The sequence below is a fragment of the Ailuropoda melanoleuca genome, chromosome 10, assembly GCF_002007445.2.
Source record: "Ailuropoda melanoleuca isolate Jingjing chromosome 10, ASM200744v2, whole genome shotgun sequence".
Lineage (NCBI taxonomy): Eukaryota > Metazoa > Chordata > Mammalia > Carnivora > Ursidae > Ailuropoda > Ailuropoda melanoleuca.
Genome location: NC_048227.1, coordinates 8147919 through 8172504, shown reverse-complemented (window position 1 = coordinate 8172504; position 24586 = coordinate 8147919). Strand labels below are relative to the sequence as shown.

The window sequence follows — 24586 nt, the reverse complement described above, 5'->3', positions numbered from 1 at the left end:
CGTCGCGCCCTCGCCCCGCCGCGACCGCTAGCCCGCGGCGAGCCAGCAGGGCGACAGCACTTGGCGCAGGCCCCTCCCCTACCCCCAGGCGGCCAATGAGCGCCGCGACCCGGGCCGGCCCCGCCCACCACGGGGACCCCCGGCCGCCGATTGGCCCGCCCGGGCGCAATGGCCCCCGCACGTGGGGCGGGGGCGGGGGGTGAATGAAGTGGAAGCGATTCCCCCGCCCCCGCGTTTACCTCCAGCTCCCCGCGCGGCCCGCCCCCCGCTGCGCCCAGTCCAGCGCCCGCCCGCCGGCCAGCTGCACCCGATCCTGGCGTCCGGCTCCCCCGGGCCCGGACCCCGTGTCGTGGACCCGCGATGGCCAAGCGCAGCTCGCTGTCCATCCGCATCGTGGAGGGGAAGAACCTGCCCGCCAAGGACATGTGAGCGCTGCCGGGGGTGGGGGCCCCAACTTTCTGGGGGAGGGGCGCTGCCCCTTAAGCCTGACCTTTTTGGGGTCCACGCGGCCCGCCCACAAGTGGAGCAGCGGCGAGGGTGTGGCGAGCGTGGCCGCGGTGGGGAACTGGAAGGGGAATGGGGACAGTAAGATTTGTTGCGAGCACCGGGCGGGGGGGACAGGGAAGGGCCGTGGACTGGGGAGGGGACGGGTTTCTGTAAGGGGCCTGAGTTAGCAGGGAGGGAGCGAACGGCGGCTCAAGAGGGGAAGGGGCTTTAATAGGATAGGGGCTGAGCGTGGGGGGCACCTCGCAGGGAGATGTCTCCTGTACTGCGGGGGTGTGGCCGGAGGGGGTGGGGGTGCCCGTCTGGAAACGAGGGGTCTTCCTCTGCAGTTCCGGAACCTTGAGTACCCAAAAGGGTGCACCTGAAACACGCCCTGGGGCCGGGGCTGTCCCGGGGCTTCCAGCTGCGCGCTGGCGTGAAGGGTGAACCTGTAGGTCAAGAAGCCGGGACCGTGCAAAAATGGGGCGTCTGGGGAGCAGCTGTTGCTCCTGCCTTGGGCTTGATCTGAGCCAGGCGGTGGCTTTACCTCCCCACAAGTACTCAGCAAGGCAGTTCTCATCATTCCATTTTACAGATAAGGAAACCGAGGCTCGGAGACCTGAAACTGCTGGCTCCAGATGGTAGAGCAAGGTCTTGGGTCCAGAGCTCCTAACACACGCTGACATCTAGGGCTTTCCCTGGTCCCTGGCCAGATTTGAGGAGGTTTCAGGAGCCCCTTGTCCCAGCCCCTTTCTCCGTATTCCCAGAGCTGAGCTGCCCCATCCCATCCCTGGCTCCCTTGTGTTCAGCCTTGGGCAGCATCTTTGCTCAGAAGCCTCACTTACCCATTCTGTAAACTGGAAGTCAAAATCCCTTAAGCACAGGAGTGTTGGCTGGCTCAGTCGGTAAAGTATGGGCCTCTAGATCTTGGGGTTGTGAGTTCGAGCCCAGGTTGGGTGTAGAGATTGCTTAAAAATGAAATCTTAAAAAAAAAAAATCCCTTAAGCACAAGGCTCGAGGTATGCTGGCTGCTTGGAGTAGGGTGTGGAGGAAGGGGAGCCCAGAGGCTGCAAAAGGTCCAAAGTCCTCTGTCTGGAGTGCCCCCCTCCCTCCCCTGCCCTCCCCAGCCTCCTCAGCCAGCTCCTAGATGCCAAGAGGTGGCGAATGGGGAGGGGTGCACGAGGCCAGGGCGAGGGCGTCTCTCTCGCACGGACTGTGGCCCCTGTGAGTTTCCCTGCTCACTCAGTGCCTTGAGCAGTTCTAGTTCAAGGCCCCCTGGGCCTGGCAAGGCCGGGTGCAGCAGTTGCTATGGCAATGGGTGAGGGAGGGGGCTGGGCGGCATCTCCAGGTGGGTTTCTGTGCTCGGGGGTAGGTGGGACGGACGCTGGGAATGTGGTCTTGGGGGAGAGCAGGCGGATGAGCTCTGAGGAGGGTCTCAGCCTCCAGGCCCAGCCTCTAAGCACCCCCCAGGCTGGCACCGATAACTAGGTCAGCTTGGCCTCCTCTGGCTGGTGGCTGCTGGGAGGAGCAGCCCCTCCGTCTGTCGCCTCCCTCCCCATCCCCGCAGGCCCTAGTGCCTGGCTCTAGGCTTTCCCCAGGCCCGGGTGGTGAAGCTGCGGACTGGGTCTACCTGGGAGCCAAGGGGCCAGGTTCTGGAACCAGCCCTGCCTCTGCGCAGCCCAGGGACCCTGGGGCTCCATTCCCGGGGGAGTGGCCACTAAGTCCTGTTGGTTCTGCCTCTGGGATCTCTTTCCTTGCCCTACCCCCCCCCTCACCTCCCCTCACCTCCTGAAGCCCTCTGACCTGTTACCTGGCTCTTAATTCCAGCTGTCTCCACCCCCCAGCCCCTTACATTTGGGTTCTTTGCAGCCCTGCTTTTGCATGCTTTTTGGGGCTTCTGCCTTCATACCCTCCCCTTCAGAGTCATCCAGAAAACTCCCGTTCATCCTTCAGGACGCCTCTCAAACTTCCGCTCAGTTCCAGGGCTTTCTCTGGTGCCCTCCGGCAGCACTGGTTCATGTGCCCCCGGGCTTGTGTCCTCCACCAGTTGGGGTCAGCTGGAGTCAGGAGGATGCCCTTGGTGGCAGTTTCTGCTTCTTGGGCTGCCCGTGCTGTGCGACCAAGAGGGGTAGGCCCCGTGACTCCTTCGTCTTGGCATTCCAGGGGCCCTGGGGGGTTCCTGGTCCATGGTAGAGAAGAATAAGGGCTGTGGAGGACCCTTCCATTTAATCCTTGTATTCTATAAGGTAGATACGCTCAGTTTGTGGAAGGGGAAACCGAGGCGCAGGGTGTGCAAGTCACTTACCAAGGCCACATAGTATTTACATAGAGAAATCGGGATTCAAACCCACTCTTTCTGCTGCTGACAGGCTAAGAATCCTAGCTGGGCCGAGTTTGCAGGCTTGCTGTGGGGCTTGGTGGGGACTGAGCCTTCCAAATGCCGTGCAAATCATTTGGCTCAGGGACAGCAGGGGTTGGAGATCCCAGGAGGTCCTCACTGAGTGCGGGAGGCAGGGATGGTGGTGAGCCTGCCTCACTGTGCCTCATCAGCTGGTCTCCTGAGCGGCATCCCTTCCAGCCGGGACTTGCACACTTCTGAGGACGGGGAGCTCACCATCTTTCATAGTGACCCATCTTGACTGAGACCGTTGTAAGAAGGGAGACATCATCACAGCTACCATTTCCACTTATGGGCTTTTAGTTCTCTTAGGAGCACAGAGCACAGCTCTTCTCCCTGTCACCGACCGCTTTCAGAGCCCACCTGTTTCTGTTTTCATCCACCGTCTCCCATCCTTGCGTGCCTGGGTCAGCCAGACAGGAGCTAAGTCTCATAATGACCGGTGACTGACTGGCTCCCACGCCCAGTGGCCCTGGGGACGAGCCTGGGACTATTTCAGGGTTTGCCCTGATCCTTCCCCTTCCACAGCCTGGAAACTGCCAAGGGGCTAAATATAGAGGCCTCGCAAGTAGCCAGGCTGGCTTCCGCAAGTGACTTGGGGGAGAGGAAGTGGGGCAGGGGACCAGTCTGGGGGCCTCACAGGGCAGAGGGCACTGGGCAGGGGCACAGGTCCCGACAGCTGGCCAGGGATCATGGTCGGGCCTCTGGCCTCAGTCCGCTCCTGACAGTGTCCCCTTTGCCCCTCTCTGATCCAGTCACCCAGCTCCTCGCTGCCCCTGCACACCCAGGTCCATTCCTCCCTCCAGGCCTTTGCCCACCCCTGTGATCTGGCCTGTAACACAAGCCCCAAACCTCACGGTTCATTCAAAGATTCATTCATTGAGTGAGAGCTACACAGTGGGCAGAGCTGGGCTCATAGGGCTGCCAAGGGTGCCGGGCCAGGAGGCAGAGGCAGGGTAGAGGGGGCCTGCCCTGCTCCCCTCCCCCACCCCAGGTCTCAGCCCACATGCACATCTTCCTCCTTCCCAGTTCCTTGTGCAAATACGTGTGCAGCTGCTGGGCCCTGCCACCCAGCCCAGCTCTGGGGGTGTACAGAGGCCTGACTGCTGGAGGCCCGGAGTCCCCTGACTTTGGGGTGGTGGGATGCAAGCCATTCCCAAGGGGCCCTCTGGAGGAGCGGGCTCCTAAGTGATAGGGGAAGGGGTGACAGGCAGAAGAGCAAAGAGTCTAAGACCATGCCAACATTTACTAAACACCTGCCATGGGCTGGCCCTCCCATCAGGTGGGGGACCCCGGGCAGCCACCCTGCGAGCGGTCATTGCGCGCCCCACTGCACTGCATGGGGAGCTGAGTCCTGGCAAACGTTGCCGGTCAGCATCGGGAGGACCTTCGAAGATGTTTGTGTCTCGTGGCTTCCTCTGCAGGAAGAACCCCTTTTGAGAAGGGAAGCAGGGCCTGGAATTCCCCAACCTCCAACATGCAAATCACTTCCTTTTTATGGACACTGGGCCTGGCACTCCCGGAGACAGTCCTCACCCCCTTTCTTGCCTGGGACCAGCCCTAGGCCTGGCTGGGGCTCCCCCCCACCTCCCGCAGGAATCCCCTACCAACCGAGAACAGGGCACCTGAACAGTCCCAGCCTCGTCTTCCCCTTCCTTCTTTCTCAGATGGCCGAGAGCTCGGGGGCGACTTTACATTTGTTCATTCATTCATCCAGCAAACATCCCTGGGCCCCCCGTCTTGTGCCGAGCCCTGTCCTAGGCCCTGGGGTCACAGAAGTGGCCTCCTCCCTCAGGTAGTCATGTGGGGGTGGCAGCTGAGGACAGCACATCACTAGCAGTCTTGGGATGGAGGGAAAGATGGAGAGTACAGAGACAGTGGCCCCAAAGGGGAGACCTTACACCCGGCCTCGGGGATGGAGGGGGAGCGGGCTCTGAGGGGCTGGGCTGAGGCTGGGAGGTGGGCAGCGCCGTCCAGGCGGGAGCAGCAGCAGGAGCAAGGGCTTGGGTGTTGAGGATCGGGGTTTCTGGAGCTGGCCTGGGGGAGTTCCCTGCTATGACTGTTGTGTCTCCCTCCCCGGGGCAGAGCAGGGTGGGGCGGAAAGAAGGGGTGGCAGGAAGGAGGATCTTTTCCCAGAGCAGGAGGGCCGGCCAAAGGCCCTTTCTCCCCTTCCCCAGCACTCCCCCCCCGTCCCCGTCGCGCAGCCCCTGCCTGGCCTTGTTTCTTGCAGCAGCGGCAGCAGTGACCCCTACTGCATCGTGAAGGTGGACAACGAGCCCATCATCCGGTACGGCCCCTTCCTCCAGCCCCAGCTAGGGGTGGGTGACCGGGCTGCACCCCCCCCACCCCTGCCTGTCCCACTCACAGCCCGGGAGGGGGAGGGCTCCGAGCATCTGATCCCCTGGCCCCGCCCCCTGCCCGACACACCTGCTGGGAGGTGAGAAAATCGACCTCTAACTCCTCGTGCTGATTACGGACTTTAATGCCCACCCAGCCATTCGATCCAAGAGTCTCTCGCCCACCCTGTTCCTTTCTGTGATCTTCACGGCCCTCAGAAGGGACAGAGGATGGCGATTAGTAACAGCAGCTCATTTATGGAGTACAGTCCCCTGGGCCCTGTGCTAAACCTTTTGCAGCCCCTTTAAAACATGCAACGAGCTAGATGTGATATTATTAAATTGCATTTTCAAATGAGGAAACTGGGGACTCAGAGAGACTGACTTGCCCAGGGTCACATACCTAGGAGGTGGCAAAGTCAGACTGGAACCCAAATCTGGCTGACCCTGAAGCCTGAGCATCCCCCCCATCCTGGCTCTCCTTGGGGTTCCCCGCTCCCTGAGAGACTCCCACAGTGGTCATGCCCCAGAAAGGCATGCCGCAAAAAGGGGGCCCCAGCCTGTACCCAGAAGGGCCACTTCCTTGGATTCGCTTTTGTCCATGGACTCCATGATTCCGGTCTTTGAGGTCCCACCCCCTCCGTCTCTCTGGCCTTGACCTTGGACTTCATGGCCAGAGCTGCCCCGCTGTTCTGCCCACGAACGTGCCCATTGCTGACAGCCATCCGAGGCTGCCAGACTCGTGGTTCTTCCCCACTTCAAATAGGACCCCAAGTCTTCTTCCACATTTCGTCCAAACCATGATACCACGAGGGGGATGGGCAGGATGGCTCTGATTGTCTCTGTGACAGACAGGGAAACCGAGGCACCAGTGTTCAAGTGACCTGTCTGAGAAGTGGTTGGGGTGAAGATGATCATTTGAGCCTTCACCTGGGTCCTTGGGGGTTTCGGCTCCCCACCCCCCAACAGTCCCTGTTGATTGCCAAGAGCGGAAGGCTCTGCCCCGGAGGGTCTGGCCACATAAAACCTCTCTGGGTTGGGCTCTGGATCGGGGCTCCCCGGCCCTTCAGGAGGACCGTCCGGCTCCAGAGTCCACTTGGCCATCCCCCTGTTTCGACCCTCAGCGAGTCTGTTCAGCACCAGGAGCCAGGGGGAGGCTGGGAGGCCAGCCCTCTGGTTCTGGCTCTGCCACCATCCTGTCATGTGACCTGAGGCCAGCTATGGCCATCTGTGGTCTCAGTTTCCCCAAATGGAAAATGGCCTGCTAGCTGCAGCCCTATGACCCACCCAGGGCAGAGGGGAAGGTCAAGGAGGGAATGACTGATGGTGGGCAGTGGGGTGTAGGACAAGGAAAGTCACCAAACAGCACAGCACTCATTCTCGGGAGTGGAAGGGGATGTGGGGAAAGGTGAACCGAAGTCCCGTGGCCCTGTCTTGTCATGGCCCGTGGGTGGGCCAGGGGCCTGGGGGTGGCCCAGACACGTGCTGAGGGTCCTTTCCTGTAGGACAGCTACTGTGTGGAAGACGCTGTGCCCATTCTGGGGCGAGGAGTATCAGGTGCACCTGCCGCCCACCTTCCACGCGGTGGCCTTCTACGTCATGGATGAGGATGCCCTCAGGTGGGTGGGCCCCCACTCTTCAGATGGCGCCCAGACCCTGCCATCTGCCTCTCGCGGCCCATGTTACTTCTGGGACTGCTGGTCGCTTTGCATCCTCTTTACGGCCTGGGGGGAGGGGGATCCCCGGGAGGGTCTGGAAGGGTTCAAGGTTTGAGCAAGCAGGTGTCTGTGGGGGCGGGGGGTGTTCACACTGCTCACACCACGTCATCCCTATGCACGTGCCGGAATAAAGGCGCCGGTATGCTGGGCTGTGCGTAGGGGCATGCGAGCCAGGGAACCCAGAACAAACTTGGCATATATGTGGGCTCATGTGTCTGTCCACGTGCAAAAACCTAGCCCATGGTCGTGGGAGTGTCCAGAATGCCGGGCCCACAGGAGGGTCATGGGTCCCACTCCGATCGGCTCCTGCAAATGACTGGAACGTCAGCCTCCCTGCTTCCCACAGGGCCCCTGAACTGGGCCAGAGGGGGGTCCTGGGCTCCCTGCGGAGCCCTGCCCACCTCTGGCTCCCTCTCCATCCTCCAGCCGGGACGACGTTATCGGGAAGGTCTGCCTTACCAGGGATACCCTGGCTGCTCACCCTAAGGGTAAGATCCCTGGGAGGGAGCCCGTGGCCTGCTCTTGCTTCCCCTCCCCTGGGCCCCTTCCTTTCTCCCCCCACTGGTCTACCCCATCCCTGGCTTTCCCCCGATTCAGAGACGCTTCCTCTAGGCTCCTTCACGGCGCATGCTCAGGGAAAGCCATGTCCGCCCTCCTTAGAAGGGCCTCTGGCCGTCTCCTGCACCCTGACCTCTGTGCCCTGTGCCCTATTCTGTCCCCTCCTGGGACTGTGTCCCCCTAGGGCAGAGAGGGGCTGCCAGTGGTGGGATCCGAGGCCTGAGGCCTCTGTATGCTCCATTGCTGAGATGTGGAGACCCCTTCTCCCAATCGGGCTAGCTCTGTACCCTTGGGGCCCCCTTAGCCTGGGCCCCAGTGCCACTCTGTCCTAAGCCTGAGGGGCCAGCCTGTGGCTGAGCTAGGGCACTTGGGTGATGGCTGAGCTGCTGACAGTTTTGAGGGGTTAGCCCTGCCGCAGCCTCACCGCGTGCCCTGGGGCAGGTGGTGCCTTCTCTGGGCTGGGTCCCTCTCTGCCAGTGACGGTTCAGAGCGGGAGCTTTCGCACGGTTCAGGTTCCGCTTGTCTGAGCCCCTGTGACTCCTCCCGGGCCTTCCCGCCACACACCTGCTCCTGTCTGTGAGGCCTGGGCGGGCATGCGGGGTTGGGGGGGAGACTTTGCTGACTCATGGAGCCTCTCGGCCTCAGCCAGGCCAGAAGCCTCCCCTGCCCGCTGCCCCCGCCAGCCCCTCAGGGTCCAGCGGCCCAAGTGATGCTGGTCCCCTGTTGCTCCCCCATCTGGGCTCAGCCCCTCCTCCAGCAGCCCCAGACAAGATGGAGAAACTGTTTTAAGATGGAGAAACTGAGGCCAGAGAGGGTGGTCCTGTCATGAGTTAGGGTCAGCGGGGCACGACAATAAGGACACAGGGGTTGCCGGATTTGGATTCGCATCAAGCCTCTTCCAACTGCCGTTGTTCAGCTTCTGAGCCTGTGTCCCCATCTGTCCCTGGGGACGACGGCCCCTTCCCCCTGGAGCTTGAGAGGACTCCGAGGGGATGGTGGAGGGGTACTGTGGCGGGCCGAGGGAGAGGGCCAGGCCCCTGCTGAGCCGCCGGTCCCGCAGGTTTCAGCGGCTGGGCCCACCTGACGGAGGTCGACCCTGACGAGGAGGTGCAGGGCGAGATCCACCTGCGCCTGGAGGTGGTGGCGCGGCCGCGGGGCCGCCGGCTGCGCTGCTCTGTGCTGGAGGCCAGGTGAGACGGGAGGGTCTGGGGAGCAGGGCACTGGGCCCCCCTGCAACCAGAGACACCCGCCGTGACTGCCTGCCTGCTGTCCCCCACCCAGCTCCACGTCCTGGCCCTGCACCTCCTCCCACCAAGGCCTGTGCGGGCAGACCGGGGAGTTTCCCTGACCTGAAGGTTGTTTCTTGGGTGACCCGGCCCAGAAGGCTATGTCTCAGGGGACGGGGTGATGTTCTAAAGCTGGGGCTTTGGGCATCATTGAGCAGTGGGAGTAGCAGGCGAGAGGGAACCCCGAACTCTGAGCAGGCAGCCCCCATGCCAAGTCTGGGCCTCCCCTGGGTTTAACTGCTGTATGAACTTGGCCCTGTGTGTGTGTGTGTTGCAGGGGTGGAGTTGTCCTCAGTGGGGTGGAAGGAGTTGCTGAAAAGCTCCAGACGGGCAGGGTGGGGTTCCCTCCAGGAGGGACAGTGACTTGGGCTGAAAGGTGGGCCTGAGTCACCTGTGACAGCCACCCCCCCGCCCGCCCCGGGTATTTTTAGCTGCAGGCTCCCCTCCCGTCTGGGCCTGAGTGTGAGTCACACACGCCCCATGAGGAGTGCCTTCCCTTCTGGCCCTGGGCCGCCTCCACAGGGTCCTTGGCTGCCTCTGGGCCGGGAAGGCAGGGCCTGGGCAGCGCCTGTGGAAGAGGGGGGTGGGTGGCTGCCCCCGGGAGAAGGCTGTCTCTCCCGCAGGTGGGGACTGTGGCTCCACTGGCTGGGTTCTCTGTGCTGGGGTCGGAGCGTGGACGAGGCTCAGGTGGAGGGAAGACGTGTGGACAGGGGCAGAGGCCCGCTCACCCTCACGCTCGGTCAGCCCCACCTGCCGTCCCCCTGCCCACCCGCTTCCTCCTCCCTCAGCCCTGCCCGGCTCCAGGCTGTCTGTGGCCAGCGTGCGTGCACACTCGCACAGGCACACACGCTCATGCGTGTGCTCACACCGGCTCACACGTGTGTGCACACGCACGCACACGCGCTGTCGAGACTCCCGGGGGCGCAGTGGCTGGGCCAGCCTGGCCTCCGCTTAGCAGCTGCCTGGGCGGGAGGAGCGGTCTGTCCAGAACTCTGTGTGGAGTGGGGGGTCTCGGCCCCCATCGCCGCCCCCGCTCAGACCCCGATGGCATTCAGGGAGGCGCAAGAAGCTGTCTGTGCAGAAAGAACGTTTCTCCTCATCTTTCTGGGCAGATTCTCAAGGCCACGTTCTGGAATTCTCTTAGCTCTGAGGAGGAAAGAAAAGTGGGCATGAGAGGCTTTAAACTGAAAATATGGAAAAGAGCGGAAAATAGTATTTACAGGAAATGGAAGAGGGGTGGGCTTTGCTGCTGTTTCACAAGGGCTCTAAACTGGGGGTGCTGTAATCGGATTTGGGCCTTGCAAAGGACCGGCAGGATGGCCCATCGGGGCTGCTCACCGAGATCTACGCCCCAAGTAGGGGAACACTGTGGGGCAGGCCTTCCAGAAGCCCGTGACCTCTACTGTAGGAGTTATCTTCTCCATTCTACTGATGGGGTAACCGAGGCTCAGAGGGGCGGCCCCAGCTCAGGGCTGTGCTGGGGACCGGGGGCAGGGCAGGGGACGCAGCCCAGGGTGTTCCATAATGCACTTGCCTCCCCTAAGCCCCAGAGCAGAGGACGAGCTTGCAGCCGGTCTGCAGCTGTCCGGTCAGAGGAGCCATGGCTTCCACCGCGGGGAGTCCCTAGCCTGGTGTAGGTGCCACGTGGAGGCCTATGGGGTGAACGTTGTCCAGAAAAGGGAGAGGCACCGCCCACAGTCACCTGGCTTGCCAGGGCATGGATGAGCCCAGCCCGGTGTGGTTACACCGCAGCGGTGGGGTGACAGTCTGGGGAGGGGGTAGGAGAAGTGGGTGCTCTGCTTTCCCCCAGGGACCTTGCCCCCAAGGACCGGAATGGTGCGTCTGACCCCTTTGTCCGAGTGCGCTACAATGGCCGGACGCAGGAGACCTCGGTGAGGGGGCTGGGGGCGGGGGCCGGACAGGCCCTCATCAGCTGGGAGGTCTGGCTGGGACTGTGGTCTCGCAGAAGAGGTTTAGAAAAGCGGGGTGACCCCGGTGCATAGCAGGTCCCAGCACTTCTGGCACCAACCCCGTACAGCCCTAGCTGCCTTTCCCTCCCGGCCACCTGGGCCAAGACAGCCCGTGTGGGGTTCATGTGCACAGTCCGACAGCTCCCCCCACTGCTTTCCTCCAGGAAACAGCCGGGGTGGTGGGCTCAGCCCTAGGGTGGGGAGGGGGTGGAGTCCTGGTTTCCCAGTGCAGTCTGCTACCCTTTTGCTGTGTGGCCTTGGACAAGTACCTTACCCACTCTGGGCCTCTGATTCCCCTCTTGAGAAATGAATAGGGGTCTGGACAGGAAGTTTATACCTCTGCTGTTGCAAGGCCCCTACAGGGATCCCAAGTGGGGTGTTTGGGGTGGCTGTGCCCTTGGCTGGGCCTTGCTTGGGGGGCCCCTTGGGGTCAGCCCCGCCCGTCCTCACTCCGTTCCGGGCAGATCGTGAAGAAATCATGCTACCCACGCTGGAATGAGACGTTTGAGTTTGAGCTGGAAGAAGGGACCGCAGAGGCGCTGTGTGTGGAAGCCTGGGACTGGGACCTTGTCAGCCGGAATGACTTCTTGGGCAAAGTGAGTGCTCTGCTCCTTCTGGCTGCACCTGCCACCACCTCAGAGCCTGGCCTCCATGCCGGCACCCCCTCCATTCCCTCCCCCCACCAGCTGCCCCAAAGGGGCACTCCCACCAGCCACTGGTGCTCAGGGACCCCCAGAAGGGACTCCCCCAAAAGGAAGAGTAGTTGGCAAGGAAGAGAGCTGAGGGTCCCAGCCCCAGCGTGGGGCCCTGCCTCTGCTTTGCCCCCAGGTGGTGTTCAATGTCCAGAGTCTGTGGGCGGCCCAGCAGGAGGAGGGCTGGTTCCGGCTACAGCCCGACCAGTCCAAGATTCGGCGAGGAGAGTGAGTGCCTGGGCTTGGCAGTGGGGCTGGTGGGCTTCGGGCCCCAAGGGGTGGCTGGGGGCTGACAGTTGGCTCCAGCAGGCAGGGTGGGCAGGCAGGCTACACAGGGCAGGCAGACCCTTGCCCATCAGGCCAGACTCTGTTATCCTGGCTGGTCCTGCCGACTGGCCCTTCTCACAGCCTTGGACTCAGTCTTGTCCTCTGAGCTCCGAGGCAGTACAGGTCTCCTGCTTTCTACCTTCTGGCAGATTCTGGAACAGGCCATCAGACTTTTTCCCTTTAAGGGTTTCTCAGCAGACCTTAGACCAGAGTTCCAGTCCCCAGAGCTCTGACTCTCCCCCAGATTTTCCAGAAGCAGGTTGCCAGATAAAATATAGGATGTCCGCTTAAAGCTGAATTTCAGATAATGAATCATTTTTCAGTGTAAGTACGTCCATACAGTGTTGGAGACAGACTTATACTAAAGATACGCTTAACGGGGCGTCTTATATTTTTATGTTGGTAAATCTGGCAACCTTAACAGGGAAGCCCTCTGGCCTTCTTGCCCACCACTCAGCCTGGAAGTGGAGGATCAGCAGTGCCCCCCCACCTTGGATGGTTCAGCTCCGTCTCTCTGCAGAAAGCCCCAGACCCCCCATCCCCACCATTGACAGGGCGGGGGCAGGGCAGATGGCTGTGTCCAGCAGCAAGGCATTTCCAGAGAACCAGCCAAGGGCCACGTGGAGGGCTTCTGTGGACGAGGATGAGGATGGGGCCGTGTGCAGCAGCATCACTCAGTGACCTGCACTGTGCTTCCGGAAAGGGCGGGCCTCAGATGGTTAAGCCTTGCACCCCCACCAGGAGGGCTCTGGGTAGGGGAGCTTGGCAGTGAGAGCTGTTGTGGCAAGGTGCCTAACCCGCTCAAGCCTCAGTTGCCCCTGGCACGTTGTGATGACACTTGGGGATTTGCTTCCAGTGTAAAGCGTATATGCAAAGGGGCTGTTCTCTGACAGTTTACAGACTCCCGGCTGGGTCAGGCTCAGAGTCCAGGAGTCTGGAGGGCACAGGGAGCCAGGCTGTGAAGATGCTTGGGTGGCAAGGGCTTTCTGCGCAGGGAAAGAAAGCAGCTCGGGGAAAGAAGGCGGGGGGGCGGTGCAGGGAAGCAAGGTGGAGGGCGGGAGCTGAGAGACTGGCACTGAGTAGGGAATGTGGAGGCAGTGGGGAAGGGGCCCGGCCCAGGTGGCCTGGGTCCCTGGTGGAGAGGTCACAGGCTGCCCGTTCCAGGGGCAGCCTGGGCTCCTTGCAGCTGGAGGTGCGGCTGCGGGACGAGACGGTATTGCCCTCCGGCTGCTACCAGCCCCTGGTGCAGCTGCTGTGCCGTGAGGTGAAGCTGGGCACCCAGGTGAGGGGGCCCCGGGGGAAGGTGGGAGGGTCCAGGGACAGTAGGCCTGTCCTCCCTGTCCTACGCCTGCTCTGAAGAGCAAAGCTCTTGGTTCTCAGGATGGTAAGGAACTAGCCGGTACCCAGGGCCCCTTGCCATCCCTTGGGAAAACACCTCCCCTTCCCCGTGGTCCTCTGAAGTCCTCAGAGTGAAGGGTTTGGGTTCCCCTGTGGGTCCTCCAACCCTTTCTCTCCTTAATGCCTCCCACAGGGCCCAGGGCAGCTGATACCACTTATTGAGGAGACAACGAGCACCGAGTGCCGCCAGGATGTGGCCACCAACCTGCTCAAGCTCTTCCTGGGGCAGGGACTGGCCAAAGACTTTCTGGACCTGCTCTTCCAGCTGGAGCTGGGTCGTACCAGTGAGGCCTGGGAAGGGGCGGCCTGTCTGAGGGTGTGGTGGATCAGGGAGCCAGGAGCCAAGGACTCCAGAGATGCTGAGACGGGAGAAATCTGGGAAGCCTTCCTGTAGGAAGTTGCTGGGTCTGGTTAGGAGGCAAAGGAAAGAGTAAAAGGCATAGGTGAGGCAGTGCGCTGGGAGGTGGCAAGGAAGTTCTTTACAGAGGGGCCAGCTTAGAGCCCCCAGCCCCATGGTCCTCTGTCCTTCCCCAGCCCCCTACCCACTAGAACCTCCACTTGTAGGTGAGGCTAACACCCTGTTCCGGAGCAACTCTCTGGCTTCAAAGTCCATGGAGTCTTTTCTGAAGGTGAGGTTGAGTGGTATATGGTCTTTGTTTCCTAGATCAGGAGACAGAGGTTCAGAAGGGCCAAGAGAGAGTGTGGGAGCTTAAGCTCCAATCTTCTCTTGGGAGCCTGGGCCCTTTAAGGCTAAGAATGTCGTCCGTCCACCCATGCATCCATTCACTCGTTCATTCGTGCAGTGTCACGCTGTCCTGTTTGTATGCCTGGCTGTATCCTGAGTGCACACAGCAGGCGGATGGTGCACGGGGTGGGGGTGGGACGCTGGGAGGCCAGCTGCAGGGAGATGGCCGGCAGCTGGAGGCCAGAGGCAGGACCAATGCCACTCCCCACGGCCCCCAGGTGGCTGGTATGCGGTATCTGCACGGCGTCCTGGGCCCCATCATTGACAGGGTGTTTGAGGAAAAGAAGTACGTGGAGCTGGACCCCAGCAAAGTGGAGGTCAAGGATGTAGGGTGAGGCCGGGGGTGATCTCGGGGTGGGGGGGGTTGGGGGTGCCAGGCCCTTTTTGCAAGTGTATGTTTGGCTCTTGATGCCTGAGTCAACATCTCGTCGCTCTTCCCACCTGTGCGTTGCCTGTCTCCCTGTCCCTGCTGACGCCTTATTGCTCCTGTCTCGAGGAACCTCTGTGCCAGTCCTGTGCAGGGGCGCTGACCTCCATCCTCTCTGCGGGATCCACTCAGGTGCTCCGGGCTGCACCGCCCACAGACCGAGGCCGAAGTGCTGGAGCAGAGCGCGCAGACGCTGCGCTCCCACCTGGGGGCGCTGCTGAGCTCTCTCAGTCGCTCCGTTCGCGCATGCCCCGCCGTGGTCCGCGCTACCTTTCGGCAGCTTTTCCGGCGCGTGCGGGAGCGCTTCCCCAGCGCCCAGCACGAGGTGCGCCCCCTGCCGGTGGGGCCGGGCGGAGGGAGGAAAGCGGTGGGGAGTGGGGGAGCCCTGGCGTCCTCGGGTGCGGCGGCGGTGGTGAGGGGATTTAGAGCCACAGGCAGGGCCGTGGGGAGAGGGAGAGGCAGGGTCAGCACCAAAGGCCCGCGGGTGGCCAGGCGTCTAGGCCTCGGGCAGTCCAGCCGTCCTCTCCCGCGCCCCCCAGAATGTGCCGTTCATCGCCGTCACCAGCTTCCTGTGCCTGCGCTTCTTCTCTCCCGCCATCATGGCGCCCAAGCTCTTCCACCTGCGGGAGCGGCACGCGGACGCGCGCACCAGCCGCACCCTGCTCCTGCTGGCCAAGGTGCGGGCCCGGGGGTGCGGCGGGATGTCCAGACGGGTGCCCATGGGGCCCTTGCCTGCACGGCAGTGTGTCCCCGATCGGCTCCTGGAACGCCGGTGGCACAGCACTTCGCAGTTGACAAAGCTTTCTCGTGGTCCCCCGAGCTCAGGGACAAGGAAACAGGCCCCTTCGGGGGAGAGAGATTATCCCAGGCCAAATAGTCTGTGCGTGTGGATGCGGGCCTTTTAATCCCCAGAACTACTTATTCCCAGGCGGCACCTAGCTGCCTGGCACCAGGCAGGGCCCGGCGTACCCAGGGAAGCAGTGTCCTATTAAACTTGCCGGGGAAGGCCAGTAGGTTGGCCTCAAGTAGCCTCAACTATCACGTCCCGAAAGGCCTCGAGCTCCGTGATCGGTTCGGCCCCTAAGGCCAGTGGGGATGGAATGGGCCCATGAGCAGCGCTTGTGCCGATCCTGCCTCCGTTTCTACAGTGGGAGTAGCATCTATCTGGTGGCGGGGCCGGGGAGGTTGCAGTGGAGGGCCCTTGACCCAACAGAGCCTGGCCCTTGCTGCTGTCCCCTACAGGCGGTCCAGAATGTGGGCAACATGGACACGCCGGCTTCCAGAGCCAAGGAGGCTTGGATGGAGCCGCTGCAGCCCACCGTGCGCCAGGGCGTGGCTCAGCTGAAGGACTTCATCACCAAGCTGGTGGACATCGAAGAGAAGGAGGGTGAGCACTCCCCGTGGGGCCCCATGTTAACCTCTCAGGTCCGGGTTTGCTCCGCCCCTGCCCCGTAGCCCTGCCCACACCGGCGGCGCCTCTACGGCCCCGCCCACAGCCTCCAGGTCCCTTTGGTTGCACTCACAGCCTCTGGATCACGTTTACCCCGCCCCCTGTCCCACAGCTGCCCTTCCCCTCAGGGTTCTGCCCCAGCCCCCACTTAGTCCCTGGACTACTCACATTTTGCCCTCCGTCCCTGGCCCGGCAGAGCTGGACCTGCAGCGGGCGCTGAGCTTGCAGGTGCCACTGGTGAAAGAGGGGCCGCTCTTCATCCACAGGACCAAGGGCAAGGGCCCCCTCATGTCCTCCTTCAAGAAACTCCACTTTTCCCTCACCACCGAGGCCCTGAGCTTCGCCAAAACGCCCAACTCTAAGGTGGGTAAGAAGGAAGCAGGCAAGTGGGGACCCTGGAGGCCATCTGGGTGCCTGCCTCGGAGTCCATCGCAGGGCCCGCTGGGATCAGAGAAGAAAGCCAGGCGGGCCCAGGCTTCTGGTATCAGCCAGAGGATTTCTTAAGACCCGTGGGGAAGGAGCTTCTCTGCCCAGGGGGCAAGGGACAGGCAGCGGATGCAGTGTCAGCTTTCGCCTCTTGGTGCATGAGTGGGGTGCAGGGCTGAGGGCTGTTTCTGGGAGAGGAAGGAGTGAGAGGGGAGCTGGGAGGAGTCCTGGTTTCCTGCCTTGGCGTACCCACTGGGGATAATGGTCCGTACTTCCCAAGTCGTTGAGGGTAGAGGAGGTGACCGCACTGAGGGTGCAGAGCCCGGGCCGGCACAGGGCAGGATCTTAGCCAGTGGTTTTACCGAAGGCCCTGGGCTGGCCTCCCGTCCGTGCTCTTCTCCCAGGAAGGGCGGAGCACACACGTCTTGGATGGATCTGCTGACCCCTAGCTGAGCTGACCTGACCCCACACCAGCCAGGCTCTGGGGACGGTCTGCTGGGGATACCTGACCCAACCCTGAGCAGCTGATGAGGGAACCAAAGGGGTGATGGAGCTCCCTGGGTGACCCCTCAGCCTGGGCCTCTCACTTTCCAGCTTCTTCCACTCCGAGCAGCTGCCCAGCCACTGAGACCCCTCAGCACAGACTGGCGGGGCCTTCCCTTATGCCACTCTGGGCCCCTTTCCCTTCCTTGGCATTGAGTTCTGCTCTTCTGTGGGCACACCCGTGCAACGCTCTGTGCAGTGCCCTCCCTTCTGCCTCCTCCTGCCTCCTCTTCAGCAGGTGTACCCCAGAACGGGCAACACATCCTCTGTCCTTTGGGAAGCCCCACCCCCAGATGTGTGCCCCGGGACTCCCCTCCAGGTTCTTCCACTCCTCCCAAGAGGTGGCACTGCCCTTCTCGTCACAGAGGCTAGCAGGGCTGGTGGGCTTGGATGCCGGGATGGGGGGGTGTGGGTGCTCTCCTGAGGGCCACGGGGACTGGTAACCTGGGTGATAAGGGCCCTGACGAGTTCTGATGGGAGACCCCAGGGGCTGGGGGCTGCTAGCCCAGGTTCTGCTTAGTAGGTTGGGGGCCCCTCAGGGACGTGCATCCATCAGGCGCGCAGCTTCTCCCTGTCCTGTTTGTATCTTAACCATATTGGATGATGGCAGGAGTGGGGAGGGGCCAGGAGGCGGGGGAGGGAAAGGCAAGTGGGGGAATTATTCATAAGGGGAAAGGCCCAGGGCTGCGTCCGGCAGGTGCTACCTTCCAGGCCTGGGGAACGCTGGGCGTCCAGACACCTTTCCAAAGCTCAGATCTCCCAGGACCGCTGCGAACCCTCAAAAGGCCGGGCACTTGGTCACCATCTGTCTGCGCTCTGGCTGGGGTCACTCACAGTAGGGAGTGCTATGCTAACCCCCGGGGACTGCAGAGGGGGAGCCTGAGGCCCAGCACTAGGACACAGAGTGGCCCCGGCTCAGATCCTGAGTCTCCCCGGCCCGCCCACTCCAGAAAAGTGCCCTCATCAAGCTAGCCAACATCCGGGCAGCAGAGAAGGTGGCGGAGAAGAGCTTCGGCAGCTCTCACGTCATGCAGGTCATCTACGAGGACGACGCGGGCAAGCCCCAGACCGTGTACCTGCAGTGCAAGGTGGGGGCCGTGTGGAGGCCGCTGTGGGAATAGCTGCCTGCGGGGGTGGGGGTGGGGGGCTAGAAGGAGGCCCCAGTGAGTCTCCTACCCCATTGTCGGCTGCATCAGGCCCAGCAGGGTGTGAGATCTGATGTGAGTGCAGTGTGTGTGTGTCCGTGTCCGTGTCCGTGTCCTGGGCTCTGCGGGCCTGTGCCTGTGGCTTTCCCTGGGCCTGCCCAGGCACCCAGTGTAGGTCTGTGCGTGGTCCAGTGTAAGGACGGGTGCGTTCCCGTGATTCGGAGCTTTCACACGTACGTGTTTGCGGGAAACTGGGTTTCTGAGTGTCTGTGTTGGTGCCCATGTGTTGTGCTGTGCGTCAACACGTGATCATCCGTGTCTATGCAGGCGTGTGGCTCTGGGTGCCTGCTCTCAGATTTTCATCTATCTTTATGTACTAACTCTTCCATTCGCCTGAGAAGTATTTGTGGAGCCTGCAAGGCTCCGGGGGCGGTTCTCGCTGGTGGGGGTACAGCAGCAGGCGAAACCGAGCCCTGCCCTCGCGGAGCTTGTCTCCCAGGGAGGCAGACCGACCGCTAAATCGGTATTTAAAATGTCAGATGGTGGCAGTGCCTTGAAGCGCACAAAGGAGACTGAGAGAAGGAGGGGACAGAGTAGCGTTCAGCGGGGGGATGCTGCTCTCTGAAGGGTGGGCGGGAAGGCCTCTGACAGGTGACCTCTGGGCAGGGGCATCGTGAAGGAGGGAATGTCCAGGGGCAGGACACAGAGAGGAAGGTGAAGTCAGAGGGGGTTTGGCTTGTCCCCGGGAGGGATTGTCCAAAGCCTCAAGGGAAAACGGTGGCCACCCCAGAGAATCGGCGGGTTGTACGCTGCCCGGGGAGGGCCGAGGAGCCAGTGGCAGCTGACACCCAGCCCGTGCTCTGCTCATCAGGCCATGTGCCTGGGAGCTCTAGGAAGGGAGGGTGGGCTTCCTGGAGGGGGTGACCGCCGACACCCCCCACCCCCGCAGTGTGTGAACGAGCTAAACCAGTGGCTGTCTGCGCTCCGGAAAGTGAGCATCAGCAACCCCGGCCTGCTGGGCTCCTATCACCCTGGCATCTTCCGTGGGGACAAGTGGAGCTGCTGCCACCAGAAGGACAAGTCAGGTGGGAGTGGAGGCTGGGCCCCAACATGGCATCTGTCCACCCTGGCCGGGGCACGGCGCCTTCGGGCCCTGGCTTGCTGGCCTGGCTGGGGGCCGCCTGTGCACCTGCGGGAACAAACGGGCAGCGGGCCGGTCCCTGCAGGTCCTCCGGGCAGGGAGGGTTCCGTGACAGGGGAGTTTGGGAAATGCCGCGTGGTGTGGGTCCCACATGTGGGTTCGTTGAAGGCCCTGAGGAGGCGTGGAAACGAGTTGGGTGCCGTCTCGAACGCTGTGTAACGCAGCACTCCCTCACCCACGTGACAGGGACCCTTTCTTGTGAACCAGTGCTCCGAGGAACACGCTGTAGGAACTGCTAGTGCCGAGGGCACGGGGGACCCCTAAGCTGCACTGGAGCCGCGGGTGGGGGACCCTGGGCACCAGAGGGATGGCCGAGACGAGCTGCTGCTAGAACTTTCCGTGATGGTGGCAGCGGTACCCAGTACTGTGCATGTGCTTGTCATGAACGCATGTGGTTAGACTTAAACCATGGCCAGTATGGCCCAGGAACTGAGTTTTAAGTTTATTTTAATTTTATGTAATTTTAACTATTTTAAATTTAAGCGGCCTTATGTGGCTAGCTGGCTACTCTCTCAGAGAGCTCAGTTCTGGAACTGTTAAGATCTTCCTTCTCTTACCTCCATCGCTTTACAGAATTCTTGCTCCCCGGTCTCAGAAGAGACTCTGCACTTGGAGCCTCCAGCCTCCAGGCCGGGCCCAGCCTCCACCCCTGGAGCCTGGCACGGGGAGCCCCTGGAAGCTGCCCCACCTGCTCCAGCCCAGCCCTGGGTCTGGGAGGAGGCAGGGGCAGCTCATTACAATGCTGTCACTGGTTGGTTGCCTGACCTGCAGCCGCTGGCTTTGACCCTCGTGGCCTGACCTTGTTATTGGTGAGGGGTTTCCCTAGGGCGCTAGGAGGCAGGGTCTGGTAGCCCATTCTGTGCAGGAGAAAACCGAGGCTTAATGGGGGCCGATGCCTCTGCCAAGGTCATAAGGCCGGCAAGTGGCAGGGCCAGTTTACTGCAGGTGCAAAGCCCTCAGCTTCCGTCCCCATGATCTTACGGTCCCAGGCCACTCCCTCCTTCCTTCCAGAAGGGCAGCCATCCAGAAAGCTGTCCAGAGCCCTGACTTGTCTCCTGTACGGCTCCCGTGCTCTCCAGTCGTGAATCTCTGAACTCAGGAGCTGCACCCGACAGAGATGAGCTACTGCCCTCCTGGGCCCCTGAGCCCATTCCTGTCCCTCTCCAGGCCTCGGTGTCCCCACCTGCACTGCCACGAAGTTGGACATAAGCTCTCACAGGACCTGCCCGCAACCCTGCCCTCTCTGTGCCCCCAGATCTGGGCTGCGACAAGACCCGGTCACGGGTGACCCTCCAGGAGTGGAATGACCCTCTGGATCACGACCTGGAGGCCCAGCTAATCTACCAGCACCTGCTGGGCGTGGAGGCCGCACTGAGGTGCGGAGGCCTGTACGGCTCCGGGGGGAGTATGGCGGGTGGGGGCCAGAGCTGGGGCCGTGTGGCTGGTCTCCCACTGCAGATTGGGCCTGGCCCCTTCCTGCCTGTGGCAGCCACACCTGGGTAGGGGCACGTGGGTCTCTGGCATGAGGCTGGCTCATGTGAGGATGAAGGCCCAAGGGCTGCAGAAGTCCCAGGTCATTGTCACGGCCGTGCCCTGCCCCAGGCTGACTCAGCCTCCCAACCTGTCCGGCCTTCCCGTGGTGCCCTCGGAGCGCAGGGATTGTCCTCAGCCAGCTCTCTTGAGTTCCTTAATGCCCTGGTTCTCGGCCCTGGCCCCCGCTCCGAGAAAACCAGAATGCCTGCGCCCTGCCCCACTGACTCATAACCTCTGGAGGTGGAGTCCGGCGTGGGGACAGCTCCAGGCAACCCTGTGCTTCCCTGAGCCTGCTGGGGTGGGGGGCAGATTTCTGTCCCCCACCCCTGTCCCTGGGCCCTGGAGGGCTAGTGGCTGTTGTCCTTGTTCCTCATCAACTTTTCCAGGGTGTAATCTCTTCCTCAAAGCCCTTCAAAGCTCACGGGGTCAGACGAGAATGGCTCGCTCCCCTGTCAGCCAGAGTCTCCAGTAGCTTCCAGGTCCCTCTGCCTCCACATCCTTCCTGATGGTGTGGCCCTGTCACTGGCTCCCTCTCCACCCCTAGTCTGGCCCCCTGGCTGGGTGACTTTGTCTTCCATCTACAGGATGGATCCACCACCCTGTCTGCTCTGTTTCCGGGACCCACAGTTGTCCCCCATTTAAGCCAGGAAGCAGCAGAGCAAAGATTTGAACCCAAGCCACCTTGGGTTTAGGTTGGTCCTGGCACAGGACCCGTGCCCATGGGCCTGACCATAGCGCCTGCCTTGAGAGCTTCCCCACCTCCGGAACCACTCGGCCACCCCCCTCTCATTCCACCTCACCTCCTTGCCATTGAGCACCCCGGACCTTCTGGCCCACCAGCACCTCTGATCCCTGACACGGTGGCCCGTCCTTAGTCCCTGCTGTACCCACTTCCCGTGGCTGCTGCAACCAATTACTGGACACTTGGTGGCTGGGGACAACACAGATGTCTTCTCTTGCAGTCAGTGTTGAATTAGCAAATGAGCAGGGGGGTAAGGGACCGGTCCAACCCCACAGGCCCATGAAGGCATCTGAGGAAGAGGAGCCCATTAGATCTTAGCAGAGGGACACAGCTCTCCCGAAAGAGGTCAGGGAGACCATCCAAAGGACCAAGCCAGTGGAATTCCTAAGTAAGGAATTTCAAGCCCGGGGTCCATGTGGCTGCTCGCTCTCCCTCCGTGTAAGCTCCCAGGATTGTACCTGAGAGGCCCCAGGGATCTCTGGGGAACCCTGGTTAGGAATTGATACTGTCTCTTACTCCCATAAGAAGGAAACTCATTCCACGGCCAGTTCATACTGGGGACTTCTAGGCCCCAATTGGTCCTTTTCCCCAGGGACCTCTGAAACAGGAGTGACGTGGTACGAGCTTGGTTTCCAAAGTGCCCACCGTGGCAGAGGTGGGGGAGACCAGAGGAGGCTGGAAGAGGGAAGGTGGCAGGTGACCAGACAACCACAACCTGGGCCCCTGTTTCTTCCCCATAGATGAAAGGGTCAGCCCCCCACTTCCAGGAGGCCTGCACAGGGTCACCCAGCCTTCCTGGCAGGGGCAGCACGAGCTCTCACTCTGTTCTCCCCTCCCCTATAGGGAGAAGCACCGGGAGCTGAGTGCAGGCACAGAGGCAGGCTCTGTGCCCACGGGCCCAGGGGAAGGTAGGTCCCTCCCCTCTCCCCTCTGGACTCCGGCAGTGGCCTGAGCTCCATCCTGGGGTGGTGCGGGCGGGGCCCCACTGCCCGGGGGCCCTCTGGCTCTGGCTGCTCTGCCCTCACCCTGCATCTGCCTCCAGCCGCTGAGGACGCACTGGCCCAGCTGCTCCGGGTACTGCGGGACCTCCAGGAGGCCCACAGATCCAGCCCAGCCAACTCACCGCCCTCGGAGCCCAACCGCCTGCTGGCTCTGCAGACGTGAGGCCTGCCCCCCCGCGCCCTCACCGAGCCCCCTGCCAGGTGCTTGGAGACCCCCGGTGTGCTTTCGGCTCTTCAGTTCACTCCCGCTCACTGGGGAGCAGGGCTTAGGGCTCTTGTGGGCTGGGTGAGTTGGGGGACCGGGGGTGCAGAAGGCCCGTCGTTGCCCGCCGGGTCTCTAGGGGACTTGGCGCGCTCCTGCTCTTCTGTGAAGCCTGGCTGCTCCCCGAGGCCCCTGCACCATCGCTGGCACTAGCCCAGACTTGCCAGGGACCCTCTCTCCTGCCCAGGGCAGACCTAGCCAGAAACCACCCATGGGATGGCCTGGGCCCGGGAGGACTGATGCTCCCTGGACCCAGAGAGGTGGGAGGGAACACCCAGGAGGAGCACCAGGGAGCCCAGGAGACCAGGCCTTGACCTCAGCATCCCTGGGCTCCTGGCCACCACGCCACCTGCTCCCCTGTGGCCACTGGCGGGGCCCCTGGGAGAGCTTCGCCGGTGCTCTGTCGCTGACAATAAACCTGCTGTGACAGCCTGGGCTTTGGGTCTTGTGATGGGGGTCGGTGGAGGGACTGGGCCTGGGGACTCCAATGGCTCCTTGGGGGTGGCCAAGGACGGGGTCCACCAGCATAGGCTTTGTGCATCCCCTCTGCCCCCTCCCAGGGGGACTCGTTTCTCCCCCCCAGCTGCTGGCCTCACAATACCATCGCCCACAGGCTTGAGTCTGAACGTGCCTCCCCTTCCCTTCCTGGCCCAGGGGTGGCTGAGTCTGCGCCACCCCTCCCCCATCACCAGCACCCTGTTCTCTGGCTACTTCCTCAGGGCCTCACACAAGTCCTCACGCCTGTTCAATCTCCTTGGGTTTCTGGGACCTTGTGGTCAGGAAGTACTGACCCCAGAGTCTCCTGCGCCCTAATGCGAGAGTGAAGGGGAAAGAGGTGTGCATTTATGGGGCTGCCACAAGTAGGAGCCTGGATTTGAACTGCATACACACAGTGGTGACACCTACCACCCTCTCCTCCAGAAGGATCCTGGGGTGGGGTGGCCTCTGCAGCCTGAAGAGAGGTTACAAGTGTCTGGCACTGTCCCTACTGCTCAAGTACCCCCAAACCCCTGGGTTCTATTAGGCAGGAAATGCCCCTTTGGGGTAAAAACTACACCCCTCCCCCCACCCAGCCCAGTGAAGTAGCCATCCTTGGCCCAAACTTTGCCAGGATAGCCAAGAGGTGGAGATTACAGCCCCAGGGCATTGTCCCCTCATTGCCTTCTATTCCTCCCCAGTTAAAGAGCACCCCCTTCCCATCACTTGGCCTGGAGAGTCAAGGCTGGTGTGGGTCTGGGGCAAATGACCCTTCCTCGCCCCAGGGCCCAAGGCTTCAGTAGGGAATGGCTCTTCCCAGGAAGTGCTGTGGAAGCTTCTGGGTTCCTTGGCGGCTGCTCAGCGGCTGTGGCTGCAGTAGCTAATGGGAGACCCAGCCCCTTGCTTCAAACAGCGCAGGTGGGGCCTTTACACCAAACTGCAGTCTGCAGAATCCCAACCAATCCAGTCGGACTCCAGCCCTCCACGCTCCTGTCTCCCGACCGGGTACACCTGCCTGGGCCCAGCCCTCACCCGCTGTCTGCCTAACAAGCGGCTCATCAGGCCACAAGGCTACGGGGCAAGCTCAGACAACGCCGCCGGGGTCTCATAGCAGGCGGCCTCCGCAAGGGTCTTATCCGCACCGACCGAGGCCCAGCCACCCACGAGGCTTCTCCAACCCCCNCCCCCCCCACCGGCCCCCCTGCGCCCTGGCTCCATTCTCCACTCGAGGGCCTCGCGCTGGGTGCTCCAAGGGCACATTTCCAAAGCAGGATCAAGGGGCACGGGGAGCGGAGAAATGCCCCGCCCCGCTCCGCAGCGCAGCGCAGCGCAGCGCAGCGCCGCGAGGGGGCGCCGAAGCGCGTCTATAGGGAAGCGAGCGCACGGACGGAACTAAGGGCTCACGCATGCGCAGAACCACGCGCCTCCCTCAGCGCCCTGGGCTTTCCTCGCGCCTGCGCTACGTCCT

General features: G+C 62.2%; 1 protein-coding gene across 9 annotated transcripts; it reads left to right on the top strand.

Moving 5' to 3' along the window:
• Positions 1–234: 234 nt before the first annotated feature.
• RASA4B (RAS p21 protein activator 4B) lies at positions 235–23068 on the top strand. Of its 9 annotated transcripts, none has more exons than XM_034669963.1 (21): positions 236–425; positions 5112–5168; positions 6723–6836; positions 7362–7423; positions 8554–8683; positions 10590–10671; positions 11214–11345; positions 11578–11669; positions 12933–13050; positions 13300–13450; positions 13731–13795; positions 14130–14197; positions 14471–14663; positions 14878–15015; positions 15581–15725; positions 15985–16151; positions 17708–17845; positions 18852–18987; positions 20359–20479; positions 22222–22286; positions 22421–23068. In XM_034669963.1, exons 1-21 carry the CDS (start codon positions 361–363, stop codon positions 22540–22542), a joined length of 2361 nt encoding a protein of 786 aa, XP_034525854.1. In that variant the 5' UTR covers positions 236–360; the 3' UTR covers positions 22543–23068. The 9 variants fall into 9 exon arrangements, 8 of the variants coding, with proteins under 8 accessions (XP_034525856.1, XP_034525854.1, XP_034525855.1 ...); XM_034669964.1 differs by having other exon boundaries at positions 14130–14242; positions 17792–17845; XM_034669962.1 differs by having other exon boundaries at positions 237–425; positions 14130–14242.
• The last annotated feature ends 1518 nt before the right edge of the window (positions 23069–24586 follow it).